The following is a 25,199-nucleotide window of genomic DNA, read 5'->3' as shown; positions in this document are numbered from 1 at the left end:
TGAGATGAGTTAATGCATGACTACAATAACTGTAATGTTTATACATGATTTCTCTCAACATGGGCAAACAGAGTAACTTGCGTTACTTATTTGAAAAAGTAACTCAGATATGTGGCTGTAAATTTAAAAGTAATGTGCTACTTTACTAGCTGCTTGAAAAAAGAAACCTGATTACGTAACTCACGTTACTTGTAATGCATTACCCCAAACACTGGTAAAATGAGAATAAATGAGATAATGAATATAAGTTTAGAAATAAAGACGGGCCCGTCAGATCACTCACCTAAGACATTTTTTCCATCTCAGATAACCTTCATCTCCTCTGTGATCTCTGTGAGAGGAATGTCCGGGCGGTTAACACACTATCAAAATACATCTAGTTTTGAGAATACTAGTCAGAAGACACCCGTCTCAGCAGCAGGTGAGAATAAGAGCATTTTCCTGTATTATATTTGTTTAAAGGATATTACACATGGATGAAATGAGCAGACATGATTTGTTTGTGAAATTCTTCAATAGAAACAGGCACGTGTGTCTCATTTAAAAATGAAATTCTGTCATCATTTACTCATACACGCCTTCATACTTTCTTCCTCCTAGACATGTAAAAGGAGATGCTGTGAAAAATGTTCATGCTGCATATGTACTCACTTAAAGTTATCGATTTAGTGTTTATGCATTTAGTTTGAATATGAACATTCACAATTGATGGAGGGTGACATTTTTAGCAAATAGGATCTTCAATTTGGGTTCTTTAATCACATAACGCTGTCATTGGAATATTGCACTTTGGTTTTAAGGTGCTTTTTGTAAAAGAGCAGCTGGATGAACATCCAATCTTCTTATCTCCCCAATATCTCCTTTTGTGTTCCATGGAGGTTATACAGGTTTGGAATAACATGAGGGCGAGTAAATGATGACATGATATTAATCCTTGCCTGAACTGTTCCTTAAATGAGTCAGAGTTTCTGTTTATTTAATTTTTTTAATGTCTCAATACTTAAAGAGATGCTCATTGTATTCCATTAATTCCTCATAATAAAGCATCTGAGATACGCTCTGTGTGCATCGCTGTAAAAGTGAAGGCAAGTGCTCACTCAGTGAATGTATATTTGAAGCATGTAGGCAGACAGACAGGTCGAACAGGAGGAGAACGACAAGGAAGGTGTAAAACTGACACATTCTGAAGCTATTACTGAAACGTCAAAAGTCACATACATTTGAACACCGACGTCACATATGCACGTTTCATCTGATCACCTGTCTGAGTTTCCACAGGTGTGTGACAGTCGGTGGTCTTGATGGGGGAGCAATACCTGCTTACTGTGAGTGTCATCAAGGGTTGAGTAGTGTTTCCCTACAGTAGTCCTTCATGCAAAAATTGCCAGTCCAAGAATTTGAGCAACCATTCATGTCTTAGCTTAACATTAATGGTTTGTTCAAATCACTATTTTAAAGTGTGAGCAACAGCAATAGTAACTTGGCAAAGACCACTTAAACCCTCTTACCACTATTTAATTTAGCAGTTGCTCTTATCCAGATTGATATGACTTCGATGAAATGAGGTGAACAGATGGCAAACATGCCCTTCAGTGAGTTATTATGCTGGCTAAAGACAAGCCAGATAAACCAATACAAATATGCACTACCTAATAGGAAGGAACAAGTCAATGCAAGACTTTTTCTATGGTTGTTTAAACTTCTTGAGTCGTGAGTCACACCTATAATTCGAGAGGTTGTTTTTACATGCATTTGAAGTGGATTCTTTCATATGGGTGTACAGACAGTAAGTGCTTAATGTTTTTATAGGGGAAACAGGGTGTGTATAGTAGGTATTTCAAGTCAGCATGAAATCAGAATTGACTCTTTTTGTGCAAAAATTCAATCACAGCCCCTTTCACTTCATTTCAACATTTTCCCATTGAATATCCAGTTTTGGTCAGAAATGCATCATATTACTAGCCTGGTTAAAACCAGACCATTCTCAGTTGTAACTGAGTTATGATCTGGCAAAGCGTCATAGACAAATCATTTCCAGAGGGGCGTCACCAACGGACGTCGCGGATAGACCTAAACCCAATCAGGGCGATGAAGGAGATGACGTATGCAGAGCGAGTGTTGTTCTTTGCTCGGTTTTTAACTGAAAGGAAACGTTCAAATCGCTTAAAACAGACGCGATAGCTGAGTGATGTTCGACGGCGGCATCCATCTTTGTAATGTAGGCTACAAAATCTGCTTCAAAATCCCAGCGCTGTCGTCATCGTGTAAAGCCCGCCCCAACGTTTCTGATTGGTGCCGCGATTTCGGCGGATTGGAAATGGGCTTGAATGAGCTCTTTGCCAGACTAACTTTCAGAGCAAATCTAATTTTGCCGGAAGTTGTCTGGGTTTTCCCAGGCTATCATATTACAGAAATAAAATGCAGTTTCATGTTGACTTAAATGTGCTATTTATGTGCATAATGGAATGCTGAGAATTCCAGAAAAGTCAATTATCAGTTAAAGCTAATTATCGATAATTAAAGCAATTTAACAACTAGGAAAGTTGTAGGTGATTCATGCGTGCTGCTGCGTTGCCATGTTTTATGTTGATCTTTTTTACAGCCTGATATCAGTGATGCTAATGTTTTGTTCTTCCTCTATTTTGAATCCAGCGGCTGGTGAGTTTTCCTCTGGGAGATGAGGGTGTGGATACCGTTGAAGAGGCTCTTTCACAGATTGCACTTCTTGTTGATTCTCATCGGCTGTCCAGTGCCGAGGTGATGCTAGAGGTCCAGACCAACAAAGTCATCCTGAGAGACAGACACAACCAGGTAAGAATGCAACGCGGAACAGAGCAACTGCATGCAAACTGATGGCAAAGAACGCAAAAGAAAGAAACAAGGATGGTCCAAAAGTCTTTAGGGCTTTAGTTCTGCATGCATTTATCATATGCAACAGATAATATGTATTAACTTGAATGGAATGCGATGCAAGTCTCTTTGGGTAAAAGTATCTGCCAAATGCATAAATGTAAAATGTTCTTGCAAATCCACAAAAAAACACCAGCTGGATTAAAAGACTGAGATTTCAAAAATGAGATGCACATATAGACATATATTGAGTGTCACTCAATAGCCGGTCATTGAATATTTGTGAAGCATTGCACATTGTACAGACTATTTTTTTAGTTGCAACTAATGATGAATGTGTTGATTGTTCCATGACTGACCATTGATGAGGAACTGGAGGAGTTTGCCATGCCATCTCTCCTCCGCTGTGACTGCATAAATTCCCCATCTCTCCGTGATCCAGCTCTTCTCCTGCTGGTGTGTCAGAGCTGCACCCAGAAGAGGCCGAGTGTGTATTTCTTCAGCTGTGCGTCTGTCAAAGTGAGACATGTTTCATTGCAGCAGTCGATCCTTGATTCAGGTGATACTGTCGTGTTGCTCCACCTCTATGATGACATCACTGCTACCTGTTTGCACATTTCAGGCAGAGCACATAAGAGATGACATCAAGCGAGTTGTGTCGCATTACTCAATAAGAGCAAACAGGTACGGATCTTTACAGTCGGGCGATGTTGTCATTCCACTGTGTTCACAACCAAGACAGAGAGACGAGAACCTGTTATCGAGCAGATAAACCGGTTTAACCAGTTTCTACATAGCTTACGAAGGTGTGACTGAGAGTACAGGGAGGGAGGCAGAGACAGAGTTTCCAAGGGGAATAAAGATTCATTCGACCTCGGCTGTTCTTTAGGACTAAACACTTACAACCAGGACTGCAGTCAGGTACAGTGTGTTATCTTTATCTGCTCTACGTGCGCTTATCAGTTTCAGAGAATGAGATCGAATCTGTGTGTGTGTGTGTTTCACAGCGAGAGACATGTTGAACTAACCTCAAGGCATCTCAATGTCAAACTGAATGCCAAACACATTTTCTAGTATTATTTATGAATCGGTGTGTGTTGGTTAACCTAGACTTTGTGCACAGAATTGTCACTATAAGTGAGCGAAATCTGATTTAAAAAAAATGTCTTTTATTTTAAAAATGCAAAAGGTTTTCTTTTAGGGTTTGGGTTACTGTGTAATCAATAGAACTATCTTCATAGAAAAACAATTGAAGACTATGGTACGTCATCATTTAATGTACAGCACTTTACTCTGCTTTGTAGTTTTTAAAATACATTTGACTAACTCATTTTCATAGCTTCATAGCATAAAAATAGTGTTTAATTAAGTCTTTATTTAAAAGATAATGTCTTATTTAGAAGATAAAAAGCTTTTTGCCATGTGTGTGTTTATGTGGGCGCTATTATTGTTATATAACTCCAAAGATGTTTGATGTGATTGTTGGTGACTCATTATCATTGTGTGTCGGCAATTAAACCACATTTCAATTGACGCACATCAATAGCGACTGAAATACTGTACTTTTTTCGCTAGACTACAACACGCACTGTCCTTCTGGATAAAGGGTGTTGTCATGTGAATGTGTTTGTTTCAGGTTCTCTCAGTCCCGTATGGATATTCCAAGCCCTCCATACACACAAGCCCCAAATCCACCCTCATCCAATCCCCCTCCACCGTACCCGGGCATCAGAGGTGTGTGTGAATCGACACTATCTATATTTTTTATTAGAAACAGACACAGACTAACACAATCTAATTTCTAGCTAACGGACAAGCAAACGGTCAACCTGATAAGTCATTCCTAAAGGCTCAGATGGAAGTGGTGAGTACATATAAACACACACACACACACACACACACACACACACACACACACACAAACACACTACCAGTGAAAATTTCGGAAAAAATAAACAAAACAAAAAAGAGAGAAGAAGTGTCTTATGCTCATCAAGGCTGCATTTATTTGATCAAAAATACAGTTACAAATTTGAAAAATTTAAATAAAATGTTTTTTTTTTTTATGTGAATATATTGTAAAATGTCATTTATTTATCAAAGCTGAATTTTTAGCATCATTACTCCAGTCTTCAGTGTCACATGATCCTTCAGAAATCACTCTAATATGCTGATTTGCTGCTCAAGAAACATTTATTATTATTATTATCAATGTGCTGCTTAATATTTGTCTGGAAAGCGTGATAAAGCATGACTGAATTAGCATGTACTGTTCAGTTAGTTTAGAAGGCCGTTGACCTCGGACGCTGTAGTCAACCTTCAGTTTGACCATTAGCATGACCAACAACGCCACACTGATATCACTGTTTACACTAACAACAGTTACAAAGATCAAGAAGAACCAAATGAAAAAACTCTGCATGTCTTTTTGTTATTAACCGCCTCTCGCTCTCTATTTCTAGGATGTGCTTAATCATTGTTTTGATGACATCGAACTGTTCATCGGAAAGCTGCAGCAGTCAGCAGAGGCTCAGATTATCCTCGACCAGAGAAGCAAAAAGAAGAAGAAAAGTCAGAAGAAAAGTGCAGACGGTACGAGTCTATAAGAAGGAGAAATTAAACCTGAATGCTTATCAAAAGAAAGCAAAAAATCATGTGAAGTGATCCATAAGTGAACTGAACAGTCTGTGAAGAGCCTACTGTAGTGCGCTGTTATCAGCAGATGCAGGTTTGTTATCAGTTCCTGATGGGAAAGCGTTGTGTTAAGAGCCGTCAGCAGTGCTCACTCTTCACACTGAACACTGACATATTCTCAATCAGAACAATGTACCTGCATCATCTTAAACAAACCAGAATGTACTTGGAAATCTTCTCTTACATGTTTCCTTTTATTTAGTTAATAGCGCACAGTTTCAGAGAGTTTGTTGTGTGTTTGTGTTTTACAGAGGATCTTCTCACGGCTAAAGCCAAACCGCCTTCTGAGAAAGAGTTTGCTGACGGTTTTCAGAAATTCAAATACATCTTCAGCCTGCTGGTGAGTCATGAATTTTAATGTCAATATAAAATAATAAGTTCAGAATATCTTTTGCAGTGTAAATGAATGAATTAATTATAAAAGAATTCATTTTTATTATATATTTGAATGATTTTAAATTATGATTAAATGAATAATTTATTCATTTAATATTTAGTATTTAATTATTCCTAATAATAATTTATATTAAAAAAAATTATATTTAGCATGGAAAATGCTATTTACATCTCTAAAATCCTTTTTTCTTTTATTTTTTATATGTATTACAAATATGATTTATTATTATTATTGATTTCTTATCTAAAAAAGCATTAAATAAAATTGAAAATTATATATATAATATATATACACACACACACACACACGTATACTAGGTTTATTATTTTAATTTTATATTTACATTATTAAAATTATGAATGTAATAATTAACATTTATTTATTGCTATTTGAAGAGCTTAATTCTTGAGAAACTGCCGGATATGAAGCTGCAGGTCATACGGTGGCATATTTCTCTGTCAGGTTTCAGTAAGTTTGTTTTACAGGCACGGTTAAAATCGGTCATCACCAACCCGACGTCCGAGGAGCTCGTGCATCACGTCTTCAAACCGCTCGACATGGTGAGTAAAGAAGGCTGACTGTGTGCGTGTGCATTTAGATGTTTGCACATATTTCTCTTGAGCAAACGGCAGAGCTTTTAAGGCCTTTGTTGCACTGTATTGTTTCAAGTGTTTCATCAAAAGGGCTTGTGCGCTATTGTTTGGAGAACGGTCGCAGTAAAGTGCACTCAAATAGAGTAATTCACCTTCGTTTGTGTGCCTGTAGATCGTGAGGGCAACAGGAGGTCCTGGTTTTGCTGCGTCCGTGTCCAGCCCAGCGATGACACAAGGAGCCGTGGCTCTGCTACAGAACAGCCTGACGGCACAGGAGAATGCATTATGGGTCTCTTTAGGGCCTAACTGGACACACCCAAAGTACATTATGCAGAATTTTAAAAAAAATTGGAGATCTGTCCCTTTAATGTGTGGTGTGCCCATGCTGATGTCTGGTTGACTTCATGTAGGTCTGCTCTGCGGAGTCCCGTGGCGCCGTACACACTCGTGTTTCAGGACGGCTGGAAGCCTCCGGGGTCAGACGTCGCCGGCTGGGTCGATCCTGTGGAGTCAGAACACAAACAGGACGCGGAGCTCCCAAAAGTAGAGGTAATGTATTATTTACGTCCGATGTGTATTATTGTGTCCAATAATGTACAAAAGTTTGGGGTCGGTTCGATTTTTTTTTACGTTTCTGCTCACCAAGGCTGCATTTATCTGATCAAAAATACAGTAGAAATGTGAAATATTATTACAATTTTAAATAAAAGCTTTCTATTGTTATATATTTTCAAATGTAATTTATTCCTGTGATCAAAGCTGCATTTTCAGCATCATTACTCCAGTCTTCAGTGTCACATGACATGATCCTTCAGAAATCATTCTAATATGATGATATCTTTACTGTCACTTTTGATCAATTTAATGCATTCTTCCTGATTAAAATATTTTAAATATAAAAAATAAAAAAATCATATTAACCCCAAACTGTTGAATGGTAATATACATGCTGGATAGGCTACAGTCTCTTTAAATAAAAATTTAATTACACTTTCATTTATTTATAATTCATTTATGCTAACCAAACAGTCAGATGGTGAGATAGAATTTAAAAACATAATTAACCATGAAGAAGAAAAAAAAAACAATAAATGTGATTTCCTTGTCCATCATTGTGAGTTTGTTATTTTGCTTACATGTTGAATTGTCTCTGTCACACCCAGCTGACGCCGTCTCACGCTTCGGACCGTCACACCGCTCCCGCTCAGACTACAGACGAACTGTAAGTTTGATTCACATCTGAAGAATCATCCGACAAACAAACACACAGACACATACATTAATACTTATATCATTCGGTTATAGAATGTGACCAATCAGGGATCAGCTTCACCTTTCAGCTGATCATCAGACATGTGACAGGAAACTGTAGCTCTGTAAACAGTCAATCACATTAAGATCAATTTCAATGTAAGGATCAATATAAGCCAGGGTTTGTTTACACAAATAACAAAAGACTAACTTACAAAAGTTCATTTGTGGTGTCGACTCTCAGGAGTTTCACTTCAGTGTGAATGAAGTATAATGGCTTCAGTGTGAAACACTCCTTCATTCAGTCATTGTCTATTGTCTCTGCTCTTAAATGACTCAGAGTTTCTGTCCTTTTTTATCTCGGTAATGAAAGGTTTTTCATGTACATTCAGTGTAAACATCTCTGTCTCTCTTCCTCAGTGATGGCGATGGGAAAGAGCGCTTGTATCGATGCAGTTATGATTTTGTTGCACGGAACAACAGTGAGCTGTCCGTACTTCAAGGAGAGACGCTAGAGGTCGTCAGTGATGTCTGTTCTTCTATATGAAGCTAATTATAATACTATATACCAACACAATCCCTATCCTAAAGAAAACATTTAGCTTTTTGTTTTTGTTATTATTATTATTTGAGACATCTGGGGATTTTTATTTTATATATACAGTAGTACATTTATTTATTTTATTCTAAATATACATTTATTTCATGTAAGACTTGCCAAATAAAGACATCCTCACATATATATATATATGAAGAGTTCAGATGCAAAAGCCTCTAAGTGCCATTTGAAATTTTCTTCTAGAATGATCATTTTTATGAAGCTTGTATATTTAAGTTCAGTAATTTCACTCAAATGACAATTAATAGGTAATCTTCATTGCCATTGAAGTGAAATTACTGAACTTAAATATACAAGCTTGATAAAAATGATCATTCTAGAAGAAAATTTCAAATGGCACTTAGAGGCTTTTGCATCTGAACTCTTCATATATATATATATATATATATATATATTCGGCAAGTCATGCATGAAGATATATGCACACACATATATATATATATATATATATAAAATAATAAATAAATATATAATCTATTTCTGGGGATTTATTCATGTACATTTATTCATATATATCTATTTATTTCATGCATGACTTGCCAAATAAAGATATCCTCATATATAATTTTATAATAATAATGGTAAAACTTTACAATAAGGTTAATTTATTAAACATTAGTTAATGTATTAACTAACATAAACTAACCATGAGCAATCCATTTGTTACTGTATTTGTTAATCGTTGTTGACGTTAGTTAATACAAATCCAGCTGTTCATTGTTTGTTCATGTTAGTTCACAGTGCATTAACTAATGTTAACAAGATTTTAATAAAGTATTAGTAAATGTTGAAATTAACATTAACAAATGCTGAAGAAGTATTGTTCTTTCTTAGTTAATGTTAACTAATATAGTTAACTAATGAACCTTATTGTAAAGTGTTACCATAATAATATATTTGATATATTGTTTATTTGTTTATGGAGACATCTGGGATTTTTATACATTTATTCATGTAGACTGCTTATTCATGTTTTATTTATTTATTTTATTTCATGGATGACTTTGTATTTCAAGCATAACTCCCCATTATACATACATATACATACATCACATCTAAGTATTATAATAATACAAATAATCCCTTATTTTCCTGTTTTTCTCTGTCATACAGGTGATTGAGTCATCTAAGCGATGGTGGAAGTGCCGTAATAAGTTTAATGAAGTTGGATTCGTGCCGTTTAACATCCTGGAGCCGGTCACACACATCGACAACCCTATGCTGCATAAAACACCAAAGGTACAAACTCACACCGGTCACTTCAAAACATCTCTCTTCTTCTCCTCGCTCTGACATTCACGTCTCTGTTTCAGCCTCCTGCGGCTCCACCGATATCCAACGCCCTTCCCAGCCCGTCCGCCATGACCTCTGACCCCAGACCCCCTCGGCCTCGCAGCATGATTCACGGGACGCTGCCTGAGGACACAGAGAAAGGTATAAACACACGAGTAACAGGTGACCTCAGGCTGAGCAACCTAGACTTTAATATCTCAAGTTTCTTCTAGACAGCGTTGAGACTGAAAGGCTCCTGCTTCTCAAACCAGTGTTGGTATTGTTAACTAAAAGACATTTCACAGATCTTCTATTTCTATAAACATACAGCTTTCAGGACTACTTGATTCTGGTTCTAAAAATCATATCAGTGAACAACAACTGCTGGAAACACCGTGGCAAAATCGCTTTGAGTATTTGAAAGAAAGCTGAACTAAAATTAAATAGATTAAATTAGGTTGAAGGTTTTAAATAAAAAAATTTAAAACAGAAATATTGCCTTTTAAGCTGAAGTACTGAAATTACTAAAATTGAAATAAAAATAGGCTAAATGAAAGCTAAATAGGTTTTTAAAATAAATATTACAATAGCACATAAAACTTAAACTAAATTTAAAATGAGAGTATTAAATCGGTGTTATTTTAGCAACACTGATATAGTATTATAGTTTCTGTTAATAGTTTGAATTAGAATATTTTAATTTGAAAGTTTTAGTAAGTTTGTTGTATGTTCTTATCATTTATTTATTTATTTAAAATCTCTATATAGCTTTAATTGAGTTTTAGTTTTAGTCAATTTAGTACTTCAACTTAAACAAAAATAAGAAATGTTACCTTGGCAAATAGCTGATTATTTGATTTATTTCACGTAATACAATGTTTTTTATGGTTTGAGTTAACAATAATAACGCTGCTAAGAAATATTAATTCCAAAATATAATTCTAAATAGGCCATGAGACAGGACCCCAAATTTGGGCTACCGGTACCATTTTGAGGGATTAAATTTCTTTTTGATTTTCATGAAGGTACACATCTCTAGTGTTGGAAAATGTGTGATAGCATCCGATCCATGGTAGCTTTCATTAGAAATCAACACTTATATCATCCTACCTCAAGGTAAGGTGTTCAGTGACTACAAGAGAGAAAAATGTATCCTTTTATAATTTTAAAAATGTATTAAAAAATTGTATTATTTTTTTATAATAAAAATGGATAAAATTTTATAAAATTTGTATAAAATTTATTTAAAGATAAATTCATTTATCCTTTTTCTTGACATATGTTTGAAAATCGTCCTCCGTAACCAAAAACTACCTTGAATCTAATGCTATCACACATTTTTCAAATACAGGGTCATATACCTACACAAAAATCACCATGCGGTTTAATCCCTCAAAATGGTACCAATCAACCCTCTGTCTCACGGCCTAAAACATGAATAAATACTATAACAGTGTATGATGCTTACGGTGTCCTTGTGCTCACACTGATCAGCGATGCAGGTGAATGATGAGTTACTGCACCGCTTGACCAGCGGGAAGAACCTGTCTCCTCGACTGACGATTCCCCGCTCGACGGACACGTCTGCGCCGCTGGACTACAGCTCACCGCCGGCAGAGGTGGAGAACTGGCTGCAGAAGAAAGGCTTCAGTGAACCGTGAGTCAGGAAACACATTACCACAGCAATCAGTGAACTATTAACAACAGCAATCAGCCTGTAACACCTCATCCCTGAAGACGATGGGAAAAAACAGACCCCACGTTCATTTAGTATGATTTTATATTAAAACTATAGTGTTTTGCCTATGCATTTATGTTGTATTTGGTTATTTGTGTGAACAACAAACCCTAATTTGTCCGAAATGTGATTGACTGTCTATAGAGCAACAATTTTCTGTCACATGAAAAGTGAAGCTGATCCCTGATTGGTCACATTCTATAGACTTATGATATAAGTATTAATGCATATGTCTATGCTGGGTTGTTTTAACCCATCTTTGGGTCAAATATGGACAAACTCAGCCATTGGGTTAAATGTTTAAATTACATTTTTAACCCAACATTTGGGTTTGTCCATATTTGACCCAAATTTGGGTTAAAACAACCCAGCATTTTTTTTATTTATTTTTTGAGTGTATATTTGGGATTTTTGTAAGAGATCCATCTCCTCTTTACTAGTTCAAGGGTTCTCAACTGTGCACCTAAATGTCTACTTTCCTGCAGAGTTTAGCTCCAACCCTGATCAAACACACCTGAACAAGATCATCTGGTTTTCAGGATTATTAGATAGTTACAATCAGGTGAGTTTGATCAAGGTTGAAGCTAAACTCTGCATGGAAGCGGCCAGAGCTGAGAAACCCTTTACTAGTTGAATCCATATTTATGTCATCAGAGCAGCTAGTAGTCTCTGTTTTGAGGTGTTCTGTATAATGGTTGAGTTGAGTCACTGAAGGGCTGTTGTTGGTGTGTGTGTGCAGGACTGTACAGTGTCTGCGGGTTCTGAATGGAGCTCAGCTGTTCTCTCTGAATAAAGAAGAGCTGCGAGCTGTTATCCCTGAGGAGGGCGCTAGAGTCTACAGTCAGCTGACCGTACAGAGAGCCCAGATAGAGGTACGTCAAACACGCATCTACTTCATCTGGTATCATACGCTTCTGTGGTTTTATATCAAGCTACATATAACGGTTACGGAATAATTCAAACTCTACTTCTAAATTTAGAATGCTTTTAAATAACAACATTCTATGTTTACATTCAAATGTTCTAAAAGCTCTCAACACAAAATCCACTCACTCCTGATGTACAGCATCATTTTGGTCTATTACAATAAAAAGAATTGGTACTGAATTAAAGCCTTTGAATTCAAAGTGAAAACATTGGCACCAATACTTTATAATTGATATTCATCAATGCAATTTTTGAAAATCTGTTTGGTGCCACTCCTTTTGCAGAAATCACAGTATTAAATATTTCTTTAATTTTCTGTATATTGCAGTCAAGATCATTTAAAATAAACAGTTGCCAGTATGTACTGCACAGTGTGAAGTATTGGCTCAGCATGCATGAGGACCCAGATAAATATCCTAACTTAATATGCAATAATCAACCTAATTGAGAAGCATTAAACACACTGTGTGTCTCTCTCAGGATGCTCACAGAGCCACAGAACTGGAGACGGTGATGGAGAAGCAGAAGATGAAGGTGGATTTGAAACTGGAGAGTGGAACTTTATGAAGATCTATTGAATGAGCACATAGACTAGTGTTCAAATACACACTCTCTGTCTGTGTGATGTAACGTTATACGTATGAGCCTACTTGCACAGGATCATTTACGTTATTGTAACCTGCTTTATTTTCCCGTTTAGCTTTACGGCATGAAATCTCCACAATGATGTCTAACATTTAAATTGTCTGTGTAATATGGGTTAATAATATATTCTCAATAAATACATTTAATGCACAAAGTAGCAAATCCTCTTTCTCCCCAAGAGGGCGGCAGACACCAGTCTGTGCAAAACTAACTTTTGTCTTGTCCACAGTGATACAGCGGATATATGGATCAACTCTTCTAGGACTTGAACCTGCACCCTTTGGGTTACCAGAACTAAAATCCACTAATAGAAACGTAATACAACAAAAAGAGTTTAGTAATAATCAATGTACTAAAGGTCCATCAATCTTAACATGCACTTTAACAAGAACAGTAACAGTGATGCTTAATAAGCAAATACCACTAATTATGAAATTAATACTTACGAACCTAACTAGTTTATATGGGCACTTTTAGAAATAATTCAAAGTTGTGGTGTTACTTGCGTTGTTCTGGAACTTCATGTAGAAATGCAAATATTGCTCCATTGCTTAGTCAGCTATAGCTACTACAAATTTACATTCATCCGCTTAGTTGCAATAACTTTAAGAACGAAAATACTCGAGTGGAATAATTATAAATCTCTAATCTAAACGCAGTCTTCAACCAAATCAGTTCACATGAACTAGTAGCCTATCTGCTGTTGTAACCACTCAAAAGTATTAGTATCCCAATGTGAAGGGTACCTTACTCTTTAGGATGTATACAATCTTGCCTATTCCCACATTGAACACACACAAAGATTTAATATGGTGCGTGTGTGTCGACAGCTGCTCGGGTGTCGTGTCAGGTGAGGTGAGGAATGTGTGTTTGTATGTTTGATTAAGACAGCTGCAGAGTTTATGCACGAGATTTATTAGCTAATTAAACCCACATTATGATTTCACACACACTGAACCTGTACAAACATGAGTTTGATGCTTTAGGCCCGAAACACTTCACGAGAGTGGGTTGTAGATGTACCTGGAGACGAGAGAGCGGTCCGTTAGCATTCGGTCATCATCGATGGCTTACTAACTGATGATGGGCGCTTTCGAAGCTTCGAAACATTTGCGAATCTTTTGTTTCGAATCGGTGGTTCGGAGCTTGTTACGTCATACTGATTCGAACCTTGATTTCGAAACATTTAAAAACAAAAATCTGATAAAGCCATGTAGTTTAATACTTGCATGAAACAGAAAAGGAGAATGACTACGCCCTGTCTTATAAAACACAAAACAAGCACTATACATTAATAAAATAACATACATTTTATAGAACTAAATATAGTATTTATTTATTTGTAGATAGACTTTCATGAAAACATTTGCTATTTTTTTGTAAAAGGTGTCAATATACATGTTTGGACTGATTTCCGCTTGACCAGCAGGTGTCGCCAGCCTGTGGCGTGTCGAACGCTTCGAAAGAGTGAAACAATTAGCAAAGCAATTAGTTCAATTGATTCAGTTTAGAAAAGCTGCCTTTCTCCAATCACTTTAAGGTGTCGTTACAACATTTACCTGCATCTAACCATTCTGCGTCTAAATCTAACCATCCTAAGTACTTTAACTTGGATTTCACATTTTCATTTTGTTCCTTTCTGAAAAAAAAATAGTTTACAGCATGATTCAGAACTCATAATGAAATGCAAGGGAACCTGAGTGCAAACATTTAGACAGTTTGACATGCCCAGAAAGATTCAAAATGTTGCTCTTGTCAACATTGAACTATAAGTTGTGATAGTTCTTCTCTATTATGACATAGGCCTATATCTAAGTGAAATGGCTTTTCGAACAAGAAAAAAATGTAGGATTTCAGTGAGTGACAGGTTGTCCCGCCCTCGGGTCAGCAAACACATCATCAGAAGAGAAGCTGCAGGAGGGAGTGGAACTTATTTTGATGAAAGATTATGAGGGCACATGAATAAATAAAAAAAAAACATTACAAAAGATGATCTAATTAAAATCATAAGAATCTAAAAATGATTCTAATTCTTCAAACATGTTTATTTATTTATTTTATTTAATTTTTACTTTATTTTTACATTTTGATTCTTCAATTAATTGATGCATGGCTTGGATATATGTATGTAAGCATTTGAGATTTTGTTGATCTTAACATTTTTATTTATTTGTATTTTGTATTGAAAGTATAACAAGTTCTGCTCATTTCTAACGTGCAAGTTTCTATCTTGTTTTGCCTCATTTGTTGGTTGGGGTAGCACTTTATTTTACAGTTCTGTTCCCCATGTACATACTATGTACTTATTATAGTTATTACAATAACTGGGTAATAACTAGGTACTAACCCATGTAGTTACCTTATATTACCCAGTGCTTTCATGTACACTGTAAATACACACAAGTGCACATACTGTAAATAAAGTGAAGAATGCAGCATTACATTGTTGTGATGAATTGCATTCAGACACATTTCAGAACACGATGCATGAAATGGCGTTTGTGTAGGTATAAGCGTTGGCTTCATATGTTCTTGAGTAGAGCGACATCTAGATATCCAGGCCTTCGCTTAAAGTTTCTCCTCACAAACTACCCCCCCCCCCCCCCCTCCTCCCCCCTCCTCCCCCCCTCATATCCTGACTGGGAGACGCTCACTGCACCTGTTCAAGATTTGTATTGGTTGATGAGAAATACTCTATAATACTCTGTGTGTGTGTGTCAATATCCAGACTGAATATTTCACATGAGAGCAAGAAGATGACCTCTGACCTTTGATCTCTGAGGAGTTCGTGTTTCTGTTGAGTCCCTCAGGTTCTCACGGCCCCTGCAGGTGAACATCATTTCAAACACATTCCAGGATCCTGCACCTGCAGCCCGCGCCGTGTGTGTGTGTGTGCGCGCGCGTCACTCAGCAAGCCGTGATAACAACACAAAGCCTCTTTGGATCCGACCGCTCACTCCGACACCAGTCACAGAGAAGATGATGAAAATTCCGTCACAACATCTTCTCTTTTCAGCCTCTCCATCTGTTTCCCTCCGACACAGAGAAAAGCGAGGGCGGAATAATGAGAAAAATACTAACGGGATAACGCACTGGATTTTGGACAGCCATCTGACACGCTCCAGAAATGTTAATTCTAGCAGAACATCAGAAACATTCCAATGGAATATCGGGAACATTTTACTGGAAATCCACTGTCTTCACCTCAACATTTTCCACCAAAACATCACCAAGAGTTCATTGGAAAACTGCTTGTATTCCATATTAGGATTACTATAGGGAATGTAAAGGAAACCCTGGCGCTATAGCTCTCTAAAATAGACACACTAAGGTTAATACAAATGTGTTTTATATAGCAAATGATTATTTCAATAGAATAACCAAAACCTTAAAAGAAAATATTGAACTTTTTTTATATGAAAATAAAACAATATATAAATAAATGAAAACCATCATAATCAATAAATAATTATACAAAAATACTTTAACTGCAATAGTATTCCATGTGAGAATTATCACTTTGAAAGTGAAGCAAAACCCTTTACACACGTTTAAGTAAATACGTATTTTACATAAATTCACTCTAACCATCTTTTATATATTTAATAGATAAATAAATAAAATGGTAAAATATTATAAAAATATTTATTTTATTGAATTATAAAAATTTTCAAATTAAGGATGTCCCTGGATCTTCCCTAAAAAAGATATATAGTTTGATCCCCTAACTATAGATAAGTAACTCCTCTTTCTTTCACTCACACACACACACACACACACTGGGTGGTCTGGACAATGAAGACAGTGTGTGTATGTGCATCTTTGATCATGGTGTGTGTGTGTTTGAAAAGTTTTAGGATCATAATCAGTGAACTAAAATGCTTTTTATTTTAAATTAGGCAAGACTTAAACCCAGACTCCACCTAACAAGTCCAATGGGAATACATGAGGAATGTGTGTGTGTGTGTGTGTGTGTGTGTGTGTGTGTGTGTGTGTGTCTGGCAGACTTGCCTCTTTTCTTGGCAAAGGAAATGAGGAGCTAAAAATTGATTTCATGCTGTAGAAAGAGCGCTGTAGAGAATGATGAGAGAGGGAGAGAGCCACCTGACCGCTTGATGGATGGTGTGTATGTAGACAATGCCTCACACATACGCGCTCGGGGTTTGAACGAGCTGTCTGCCGCTCTTAAAGCCTTTTGTTGCAGTTCTTCTGTCTGTCCTTCAGATTGTCCAGATTGTTTTCCCATAGCACCGTGGAAGCTCCGCCCCCTGGGCGCCATGGAGACGCGGCTTTGCATCCCCAGAAGACTCTGAACGCACGGATGGACTTTGCTTTGTGAGCACATGAGAATGCAACTTTAAATAATTACTTCTGAAAGCACACTGGTCAGGTGTGGGCGCAGAGGAAAATAATCCAAAAAATCGTCAAGATTTACTACTTAATACATTTTCATAAGGTTACTGTGAACAATTCCATCAGTGCATGTTATTCTACATAGAAAACATAATGATTTAATAATAATAATTCTTACAAATATACTTACTAAACCTCTGAAACAACTTTCCTTTTTATATCTGACGTCATCAGTCACCTTCGTATGGATGCTTGTCAACATCCTGATGGATAAAATCACGTTTTCTCATCGACCATCCTGTTTTATTCAGAAATATTATGAAGTCAACTGAGTTAAAAAGAACATAAAACATAAAAAAGTAATTTTAAACGCGTGAAGTTTGAAGGTTTTAAGACCATGCAGTCTATCAGACAGACAGACAGACAGACAGACAGACAGACAGACAGACAGACAGACAGACAGATAGATAGATAGATAGATAGATAGATAGATAGATAGATAGATAGATAGATAGATAGATAGATAGATAGATAGATAGATAGATAGATAGATAGATAGACAGACAGACAGACAGAGAGATAGATAGATAGATAGATAGATAGATAGATAGATAGATAGATAGATAGATAGATAGATAGATAGATAGATAGACAGATACAGACAGACATAGACAGATACAGACAGACAGAGACAGATAGACAGACAGACAGACAGATAGACATAGACAGACAGACAGACAGACAGACAGACAGACAGATAGATAGACAGATAGATAGAGACTGACGGACGAACGGACAGACAGATAGATAGACAGATTATTAAGGTATTCTAGCTGGTTGCTAGGGTGTTGCTATGCAGTTGCCAGGGTGTTCTAGGTGGTTGCTAGGGTGTTTTTTGGCAGTTAATGAGCACACAGTCCACAACATGAAATACATAAAAACAGAGTAAATCTCAAACGTAATCAAACTGTATCTCAAACTGAATTTCAGACTGCAATCAGAGTTGTGAGTCTCCTCGGGTTTGTCTCGGTGTTTAGTTCATTCTTCTTGGCAGAATGAAAAACTCTCCATCAGATTGGAAAGAAACTTAAGTTCTTCTACAGATGCTCAGTTGGACTGAACTCAGCGCTGGGACATTAATCTTTTGGTTTTGAGCGACTCTCACGTAAGTTTTTATGGCATGTTATGGGTCACTGTCATGTTGAAAGATCATCTCAGTCCCATGGACGGCATGTTACAGCTTCAATCTTTTTTCCTGCTGTCTTTATGAGTTTTCCAGTGCTTGCCACAGTAAAGAATGTTACCACCACCAGGCCTGACTGTATAGAAGGTTTTCCTGCTGTTATGCTGCGGTCGGCTTACGCCAAACATCGTGCTGAGCATCAAAAACCAAATTTGGTCTTATCGGAGCGTAGAATCTTCTCCGAACTGTCCAAAGAGTGTTTCGCGTGCATTTGGGCCGAACACCAGCTGAGATGTGATACGAGTCTGTTTGAAACAAATTCCTTCAAACGTGCCGAGCAAATTGAAAAAAGAAGAAATGGAAGGTTCTGGAATTGCCAAGTCAAATCCCAGACGCTGTGGGGGAAACTGAGGCAGGCAGAACACGCAAGCAAACCTCTAACATAACACAGCACTTCAAAGCAACACACAACACACAGCGCATCTCGGAGAAACACACACACACACACACACACACACACACACCGTATAAAAGGACTCGCTTTAATTTGAAGCACCTGTGAGCTGTTTAATCGCTCACCGCAAGACTCTCTCTTTTACCAGTGTGACCCATGCACCTTAACTGGTATTTTTAAAAAATATTCCAGGTTAAATAGAACTTAAGCTCTAGATAATGTTGACTCGTCCCTGAGTTTGTAAAAACAAAGAAAAAATAAAGCACTTGCAAATGGAAGCCTATAAAGCAAATAAACTGGAGGGTTTAAAAGCAGGATTGTTAATATGGAACCTGCAGAAATACAGGCTAGCGATTAGCGTTGCATTACAGATATGCATAATACAAAAATAGCTAAGATGGCTTGAAGAACACAGATAAACACAGATCATTGCAATCGTGTTTGTTATCTTGATGTTTCATTAGTCAAAGTCAAATCGTCTCTATCTGCATGTTATTCAGCTGCCCTCCAGTATGAATGAAACAGACATTACATGAGTACTTTGTAACGTAGTAACTTAAGTAGTTTTTCAGCAAACTACGAGTGAGTTCACGTAGTGTAACAGCGCAGCGCTTCTGTGTTGTACGTCACACACATCACGCACATGACCAGCGTCGGCCAATAGTGAGCCTGCGTGTGACGTACAACACAGAAGCGCTGCGCTGTTACACTAGGTGAACTCACTCGAGGCCCACAGAGAAGGAAATGAATAGTTGAATAAAGTCGTCATTTTTGTTTGTTTTTTGCGCACAGAAAGTATTCTCGTCGCTTGATAAACTTAAGCTTGAGCCACTGTAGTCACTCGGACTATTTTAACGATGTCTTTAATAACTTTTGGGCCGGCCAGTTTCGATCCCTTTAGAAGCCTTTGGAGGAGTGATCCAATAATCAGAAATATCTTAATTTGTGTTCCGAAGATGAACGAAAGTCTTACGGGGTTGAGCAACACGAGGGAGAGTAATTACTGACAGAATTTACATTTTTGGGTGAACTATCCCTTTAAAGCTGCAGTCTGCAGTTTTTCCTCTCTGTCGCCATCTCTATTCGAACATCTCTTATTCGCGGAATTGACCCTTCGCTAAGCCCCGCCCTCCTTAGTTACTGTTGCTACGCCTGTCAAGCTTTCGCGGCTGCCACGTCTATTACAGTGTGAATGCACCGGTGTCAGACATTCCCAAGGAGATATTTAGTCATTTTTGGCAAACAGGTGAAATATCTGAGAGAGCAAGACAAAATGGAAAGCAGTATGCATTCGAGGGATATATCCACGACATAATATTCAACCGATTAGAGAATAATTTCATCAAAATTGAAGCTAAAGCCTATAACGTTAGGTCCCAGCGCAAGCAGCAGCCGTCTCCTTAGCAGACCATTCACATGGGAAACACACAAATTGAACAGCTATGTTCATGCACAGCAGAGTAAGTGAAATGTGAAAATAATCTAATAATTACAAATCAAACAGTTTATCCATCAATCTAACACCGGGAGAGCCGCGATCGGATTGGGGTAAAGTTACAGGGGTAACGTTAGTAGGCCGTCGATTAACAAAATGCTGAAATATATTTTAAAGTATGTCAGTGAGCCTTCGTTTTGCCTTTAATCGTCTTATTTTACGTTCAAATACATGCATTATGAACAAAGAACCGCCTTTATTTCCAAGCAATAGGCGTTTTTTGTTTTGTTAATCCTGTCGACATTTAGTTGTGAATGGGTCTCCACACTGCTTGATCCACGCCCGGGATTTCTCCCCTTTGGCTTTTAGGTTTCGGGAAGAGAAAAAATGCCACCCCACCGTCCAAACTTTTAGAATACCGGGTATCAGATTTGCACAATCCATACGCACAACGCGTCGGCATGTTTCCCTCGCTCGAAAGCTTGACAGACCTCCCGCGCCTAGTTACGGTTGCTAAGCCACGATTGGCCAGTGGTGGTTTTCGGGCGTGGCTTAGCAAAGGGTCAATTATCAACTTCTTGTGTTGTGCCTAAGCTAGTCTCGCGTAGCCAGACCTTCAGACTGACGGCTGAAGGTCTGGAATTCATAGCAGCTTTCTTTGGCCAAGGCCCGCCCATAAGGCCGTTTGACCGACATGTAAAACAACCAATTACAGATCGTTTCGTTCAGCGTCACGTTTCGGTGCGTGGAAATGTCCCCACAACAACAGACCTGCGTGCAACAAGTCAGTCAGCATAGAAAATCAAAGAAGGAGAAGAAAACTTCAAGAGTCTATGCCGTGAACCGCGCATACTTTTGAGAATCCTACGTTTAGCTGATCTTGATAAATGCTCATTGTCACTCATGTAAACACAACAGTTTTTCTTCCGCAATCACACGTCTGCGCTTTGTTTCCCGGCGGACCGAAAACAAACGCGACACTCGCGCCCCCCGGAAATCCGATAAAATTTAACCAATCAGATGACGACTTCGACATTCCTGAAGTGTTTCCAGTTAAGTGTACCATATCAAACACGTTTAGCCAACGTTCCGTGGGCGCAAGCGTGCCGCACAAGCCCTCAAAAGTGAAGCCAAAACGTCTCGATCGCCCCCCAGTGACCGGTCCTAGTATAGGTCATAAGCCCCGCCTTCCTATGTTATTCAACAGGACGTGAGACCAACTAAACAATTAAATTACACTTCACATATCCTTTTTCCAAAGATAGTTTCTGTAATTTACTGTAGTTTCTATCACGTTGATGTAATTTCAAGTGTTTGTTTTTAAAATAAGTTTGTTTTTAGTTAGTTATTTGATGCTATAAAAACGGTGCTGTGACATCATGATTGACAGCTGTGATTGACAGGTTCTCTGTGCGAAGTAGTCACTGAAGCACCAACGGACTTTTTTTCATAATGTTTACTATGTGGTTTAGTTGTATTTACCTTATTTTAACGAGGTACTGCAATCAGCAGACATCATTGGAGAGAAACGGAGCAGACAGAGGCCACTTAAGAAAAGTGCAGGGCGTGTGCTTGCGATTGACTCAGCGAGAGTGAGGGCGGGGCCTTGATTTCGCGGCTTTACTTCCTGCTCACGACTGCGCATGTCTGGTCCCGAAAACGCAAGTGCGCAGACTCAAGTCCCAAGATGTCAGCGCCATATCGGGACCTATGATCGGGACAGGGGACACTCCACTGTCTATGGGGACACTGGCGGCTTCAGTTCTCTCCGATGGAAAAGAGCGAAGGGGCGTCGTCCATCTTTTTTTACAGTCTATGGTTGTGCCTCGACATGGCACAGCGCGGATGAACACAATGTTTTGAACACAATGAACACAGACTGTGTTGCTGTGTGATGATGATGTAAACTTGGTGAAGGTTTGGCTGCTTAGCATATTTCTGTTATTTTTTTGCTGGTAAAAATAAATAAATAAGGCCATTTTAAAGAAGCTGTGTAATATTCTGACAAAATATACACAGAAATTAACACACAAATGGCTTACTTTACAGTTGTTTCTGTGCATTAAACTAGGATACAAGAAAATGTGTCCTCAAATCCTCAAGTTTGACATAGGGCCAGTTGCATAGACTAAAATAGCCATTATGTTACACCTGTGTCTGTGTACTAGTACGACCAGAGATTAGTCAGTCTTACTTTTTGGTTTCAAATTAGACCAATTTTCTTTTTATGTAGGCTAACTGACTTAATACAGTTATGAACAGTCTTAAATAAAAAAAATATGATGGCTAACTTGTAAGATTAGTGTTAGCGGATTATGCAACTGGCCCCTTATGTAATGTAAATCTTTGTTTCTGTAATTCAACTACTTTATAAAGCTTTTTTTATTTAAAACAACAAAATAGCAAAGATTTTAGCTCCTTGCCTACTTTTGTTTGATCTAAAGCCAGAACAAACATGAAAACGGTCTGTAAAATAGCTACACATGCGAGACATGGTTTCAAGAGTCCCTTTCACTAAAAGTGTTGAGGTGATTAGAGCCGCATGCCGTCTCTCTTCACCAGCTAATGAGACACGCAAACTCGGGATGGAGAGAGACTCAATTTCTAATTGTAGTACCTCAGCGTTAGTGTGTGTGTGCTTTGGTAATCCTCAAGACGTGGTTTAATTGATTTGTGTTGAAATAAAGGATGAAGTTTCCAATTGAAACCGGTAACTTGAGAGAGAGAGAGAGAGAGAGAGAGAGAGAGAGAGAGATTGGGTTGGTATGTGTGGAAGTTCTTGTATCACAACCCCAAAAACTGTCTGTGTGTAATGACAGAGGTTAAAGAAGAGAGAAGCGTGTTAAGAGAAAAACCCTAAAAATCCTTGAGTGGAAATTTGCTGCCGTCGTCTTCATGCTATACAGACCTTTGTGTTCTTATTCAACTCCAGCAAACTCAGACTAATGAATTTACTGAGATGATGTTACAGCACTTTGAGGGGCTATTTCACCTTAAATGCTTGGCTTTTAGCAGGCGCTTTGTATCTTAAATGACCTACAGTACGCTAATTGCAGGTTCTGTCCCTCTGGAGCAGCCTGGAGTTAAATGTCTTGCTGAAGGGTACAATGGTGACAGAGAGCGATTGTAATCTATGTTACTCTCCAGGTCCTGGGTCGCCCCTGTATACTTGGATGTGAAACCGCAACCTTTGTGTTTGCAGCCCAGATCCTGAACTTGGCACACATATACTGTACACTCTTCAAAAGAAAGGCTCCAAGTAGATTTGCATTTCCTCAAGGAAATAGCAGTGGACGCAAGAAAAAGACCAGTGTTGTGGCATTAGGTTTTAGGCTTTGACGTGTACATGGCGTGCTCGTAACGCTATTCAGTTCACGCGTTAGAAATGAGCTCTTATTCTGACCTTAAACTTGCAGATGTCACAACACTCATCATGCATCTTGTTTTCCGTTGAAAAGGAAAAAACACAATTTAGTATCCAAATAATGCAAGACACAATACCAACCGCACAATCCTGTCAAAATGAACAAAACAATACAATTTATTAATTTTCTTAAATATTACATTATATAAAAAATATTCTTAATTAGTATTTTCTAGTTTATTTCAGTTTAAAAAAAAATCCTTAAAAATATATATATTATTGGCTCTGGCAGATTTTTTCGCCATTTATATAATCAAGCCAAAAACATGTGATGTTACACTCTAAAAAATGCTGGGTTGTTTCAACCCAAATGTGGGTCAAATATGGGCAAACCCAAATGTTGGGTTAAAAATGTAATTAAAAAATTTAAAGTTGAAAGTGAAAGTTGAAGTTGGGTTAAAATTTTTAATTACATTTTTTTAACCCAACATTTGGGTTTGTCCATATTTGACCCAAATTTGGGTTAAAACAACCCAGCATTGTCTAGAGTGTAGATGTTAAAAACAAGTGATTTTAAGACCAAATGCAATTATATCAAAAAGATACATTCTCTGAAATCAGGTGTTAATATCTTCTGCAGTGTTTCATCTTTTTTTCAGGATTTTTAGATATATTTTGAGTATAAAAAATATATATATTTTAAAAGAAAAATCTTTCGTCATGGGAGAACCGTTGTAAGTTCCACAAATAAATTAACCTATCAGATGTTTTAAAGCCAAAGCACTCAATTTAATGAAACTTAAAAAAAAAAGTTTTTAAATTCTCTTCCAAGCAATTCAAGAATGATATACAACCGAAAAGGGTTTTTGATAATATGATTCAGTGCCGACTATAAAAATCTTCACAGATCCTTTGAAGAGTTTAGCATTCTTATGAAGCTTATGATTCTTAACAAGCTATTTTAAGTCATTAATTAACCATCAGCTGGTTGCTAAAACACACAGGAAGCGTCAGATGAGTTTCCTCTCTGCTGGTGTAAAGCCAGAGCGGTGTGTGTATGTGTGTGTGTGTGTTGTACGGAGCGCTCAGCCAGTCTAAGCAGAGTCATTCTCTAAGATCAACAGCAAAAACACCTGAGAAAACACAGTAATAGCACCTAAATTCTCCAAACTCCCCGTACGCACTCGTGTATAAATATTAAGACATGTCAGTGTAATGTATACAGCCCAACAGAAACCTGCTCGTGTTTATATACATTTGAACCTGTATGTTATTAAGCGGCTCGCTGTGTTTGTGTGTGTGTGTGTGCCAGAAGCGACTCGAGTCACGATGTGTCCCCAATGCACCTTTACACATGATCACTTACTAAGTTATTCAGTTTGAAGCCAACCTGAGCGAAAAATGTCTAAGATCTGTTATAGATT

The 25,199-nt window shown here is 37.7% G+C and overlaps 1 protein-coding gene and 2 long non-coding RNA genes across 3 annotated transcripts; 2 read left to right on the top strand and 1 right to left on the bottom strand.

Annotated features, from left to right (window-relative positions):
- Positions 1-840: 840 nt before the first annotated feature.
- eps8l1b (eps8 like 1b) lies at positions 841-13,023 on the top strand. Its single transcript, XM_056263681.1, has 18 exons — positions 841-1,325; positions 2,653-2,811; positions 3,220-3,369; positions 3,473-3,534; positions 4,487-4,584; positions 4,656-4,714; positions 5,313-5,442; positions 5,796-5,884; positions 6,427-6,501; positions 6,707-6,855; positions 6,945-7,083; positions 7,698-7,756; positions 8,206-8,302; positions 9,518-9,643; positions 9,718-9,838; positions 11,171-11,333; positions 12,154-12,286; positions 12,822-13,023. Exons 1-18 carry the CDS (start codon positions 1,302-1,304, stop codon positions 12,906-12,908), a joined length of 1,920 nt encoding a protein of 639 aa, XP_056119656.1. The 5' UTR covers positions 841-1,301; the 3' UTR covers positions 12,909-13,023.
- On the bottom strand, positions 7,676-9,718 carry LOC130096992 (uncharacterized). Its single transcript, XR_008808250.1, has 3 exons — positions 9,656-9,718; positions 7,868-7,908; positions 7,676-7,773 (listed from the first exon to the last, which is right to left on the bottom strand). It is a non-coding gene; the product is annotated as an uncharacterized LOC130096992 (long non-coding RNA).
- Positions 13,024-21,530: 8,507 nt separating the features above from the next.
- LOC130096993 (uncharacterized) lies at positions 21,531-22,190 on the top strand. The gene is made up of 2 exons (XR_008808251.1): positions 21,531-21,721; positions 21,753-22,190. It is a non-coding gene; the product is annotated as an uncharacterized LOC130096993 (long non-coding RNA).
- The last annotated feature ends 3,009 nt before the right edge of the window (positions 22,191-25,199 follow it).

Source organism: Rhinichthys klamathensis, unplaced genomic scaffold (genome assembly GCF_029890125.1).
Source record: "Rhinichthys klamathensis goyatoka isolate OS25496 unplaced genomic scaffold, OSU_Roscu_1.1 h1tg000209l_1, whole genome shotgun sequence".
NCBI lineage: Eukaryota > Metazoa > Chordata > Actinopteri > Cypriniformes > Leuciscidae > Rhinichthys > Rhinichthys klamathensis.
Note: the sequence above shows the minus strand (reverse complement) of the source record. Positions and strands in the feature narration are given on the sequence as shown.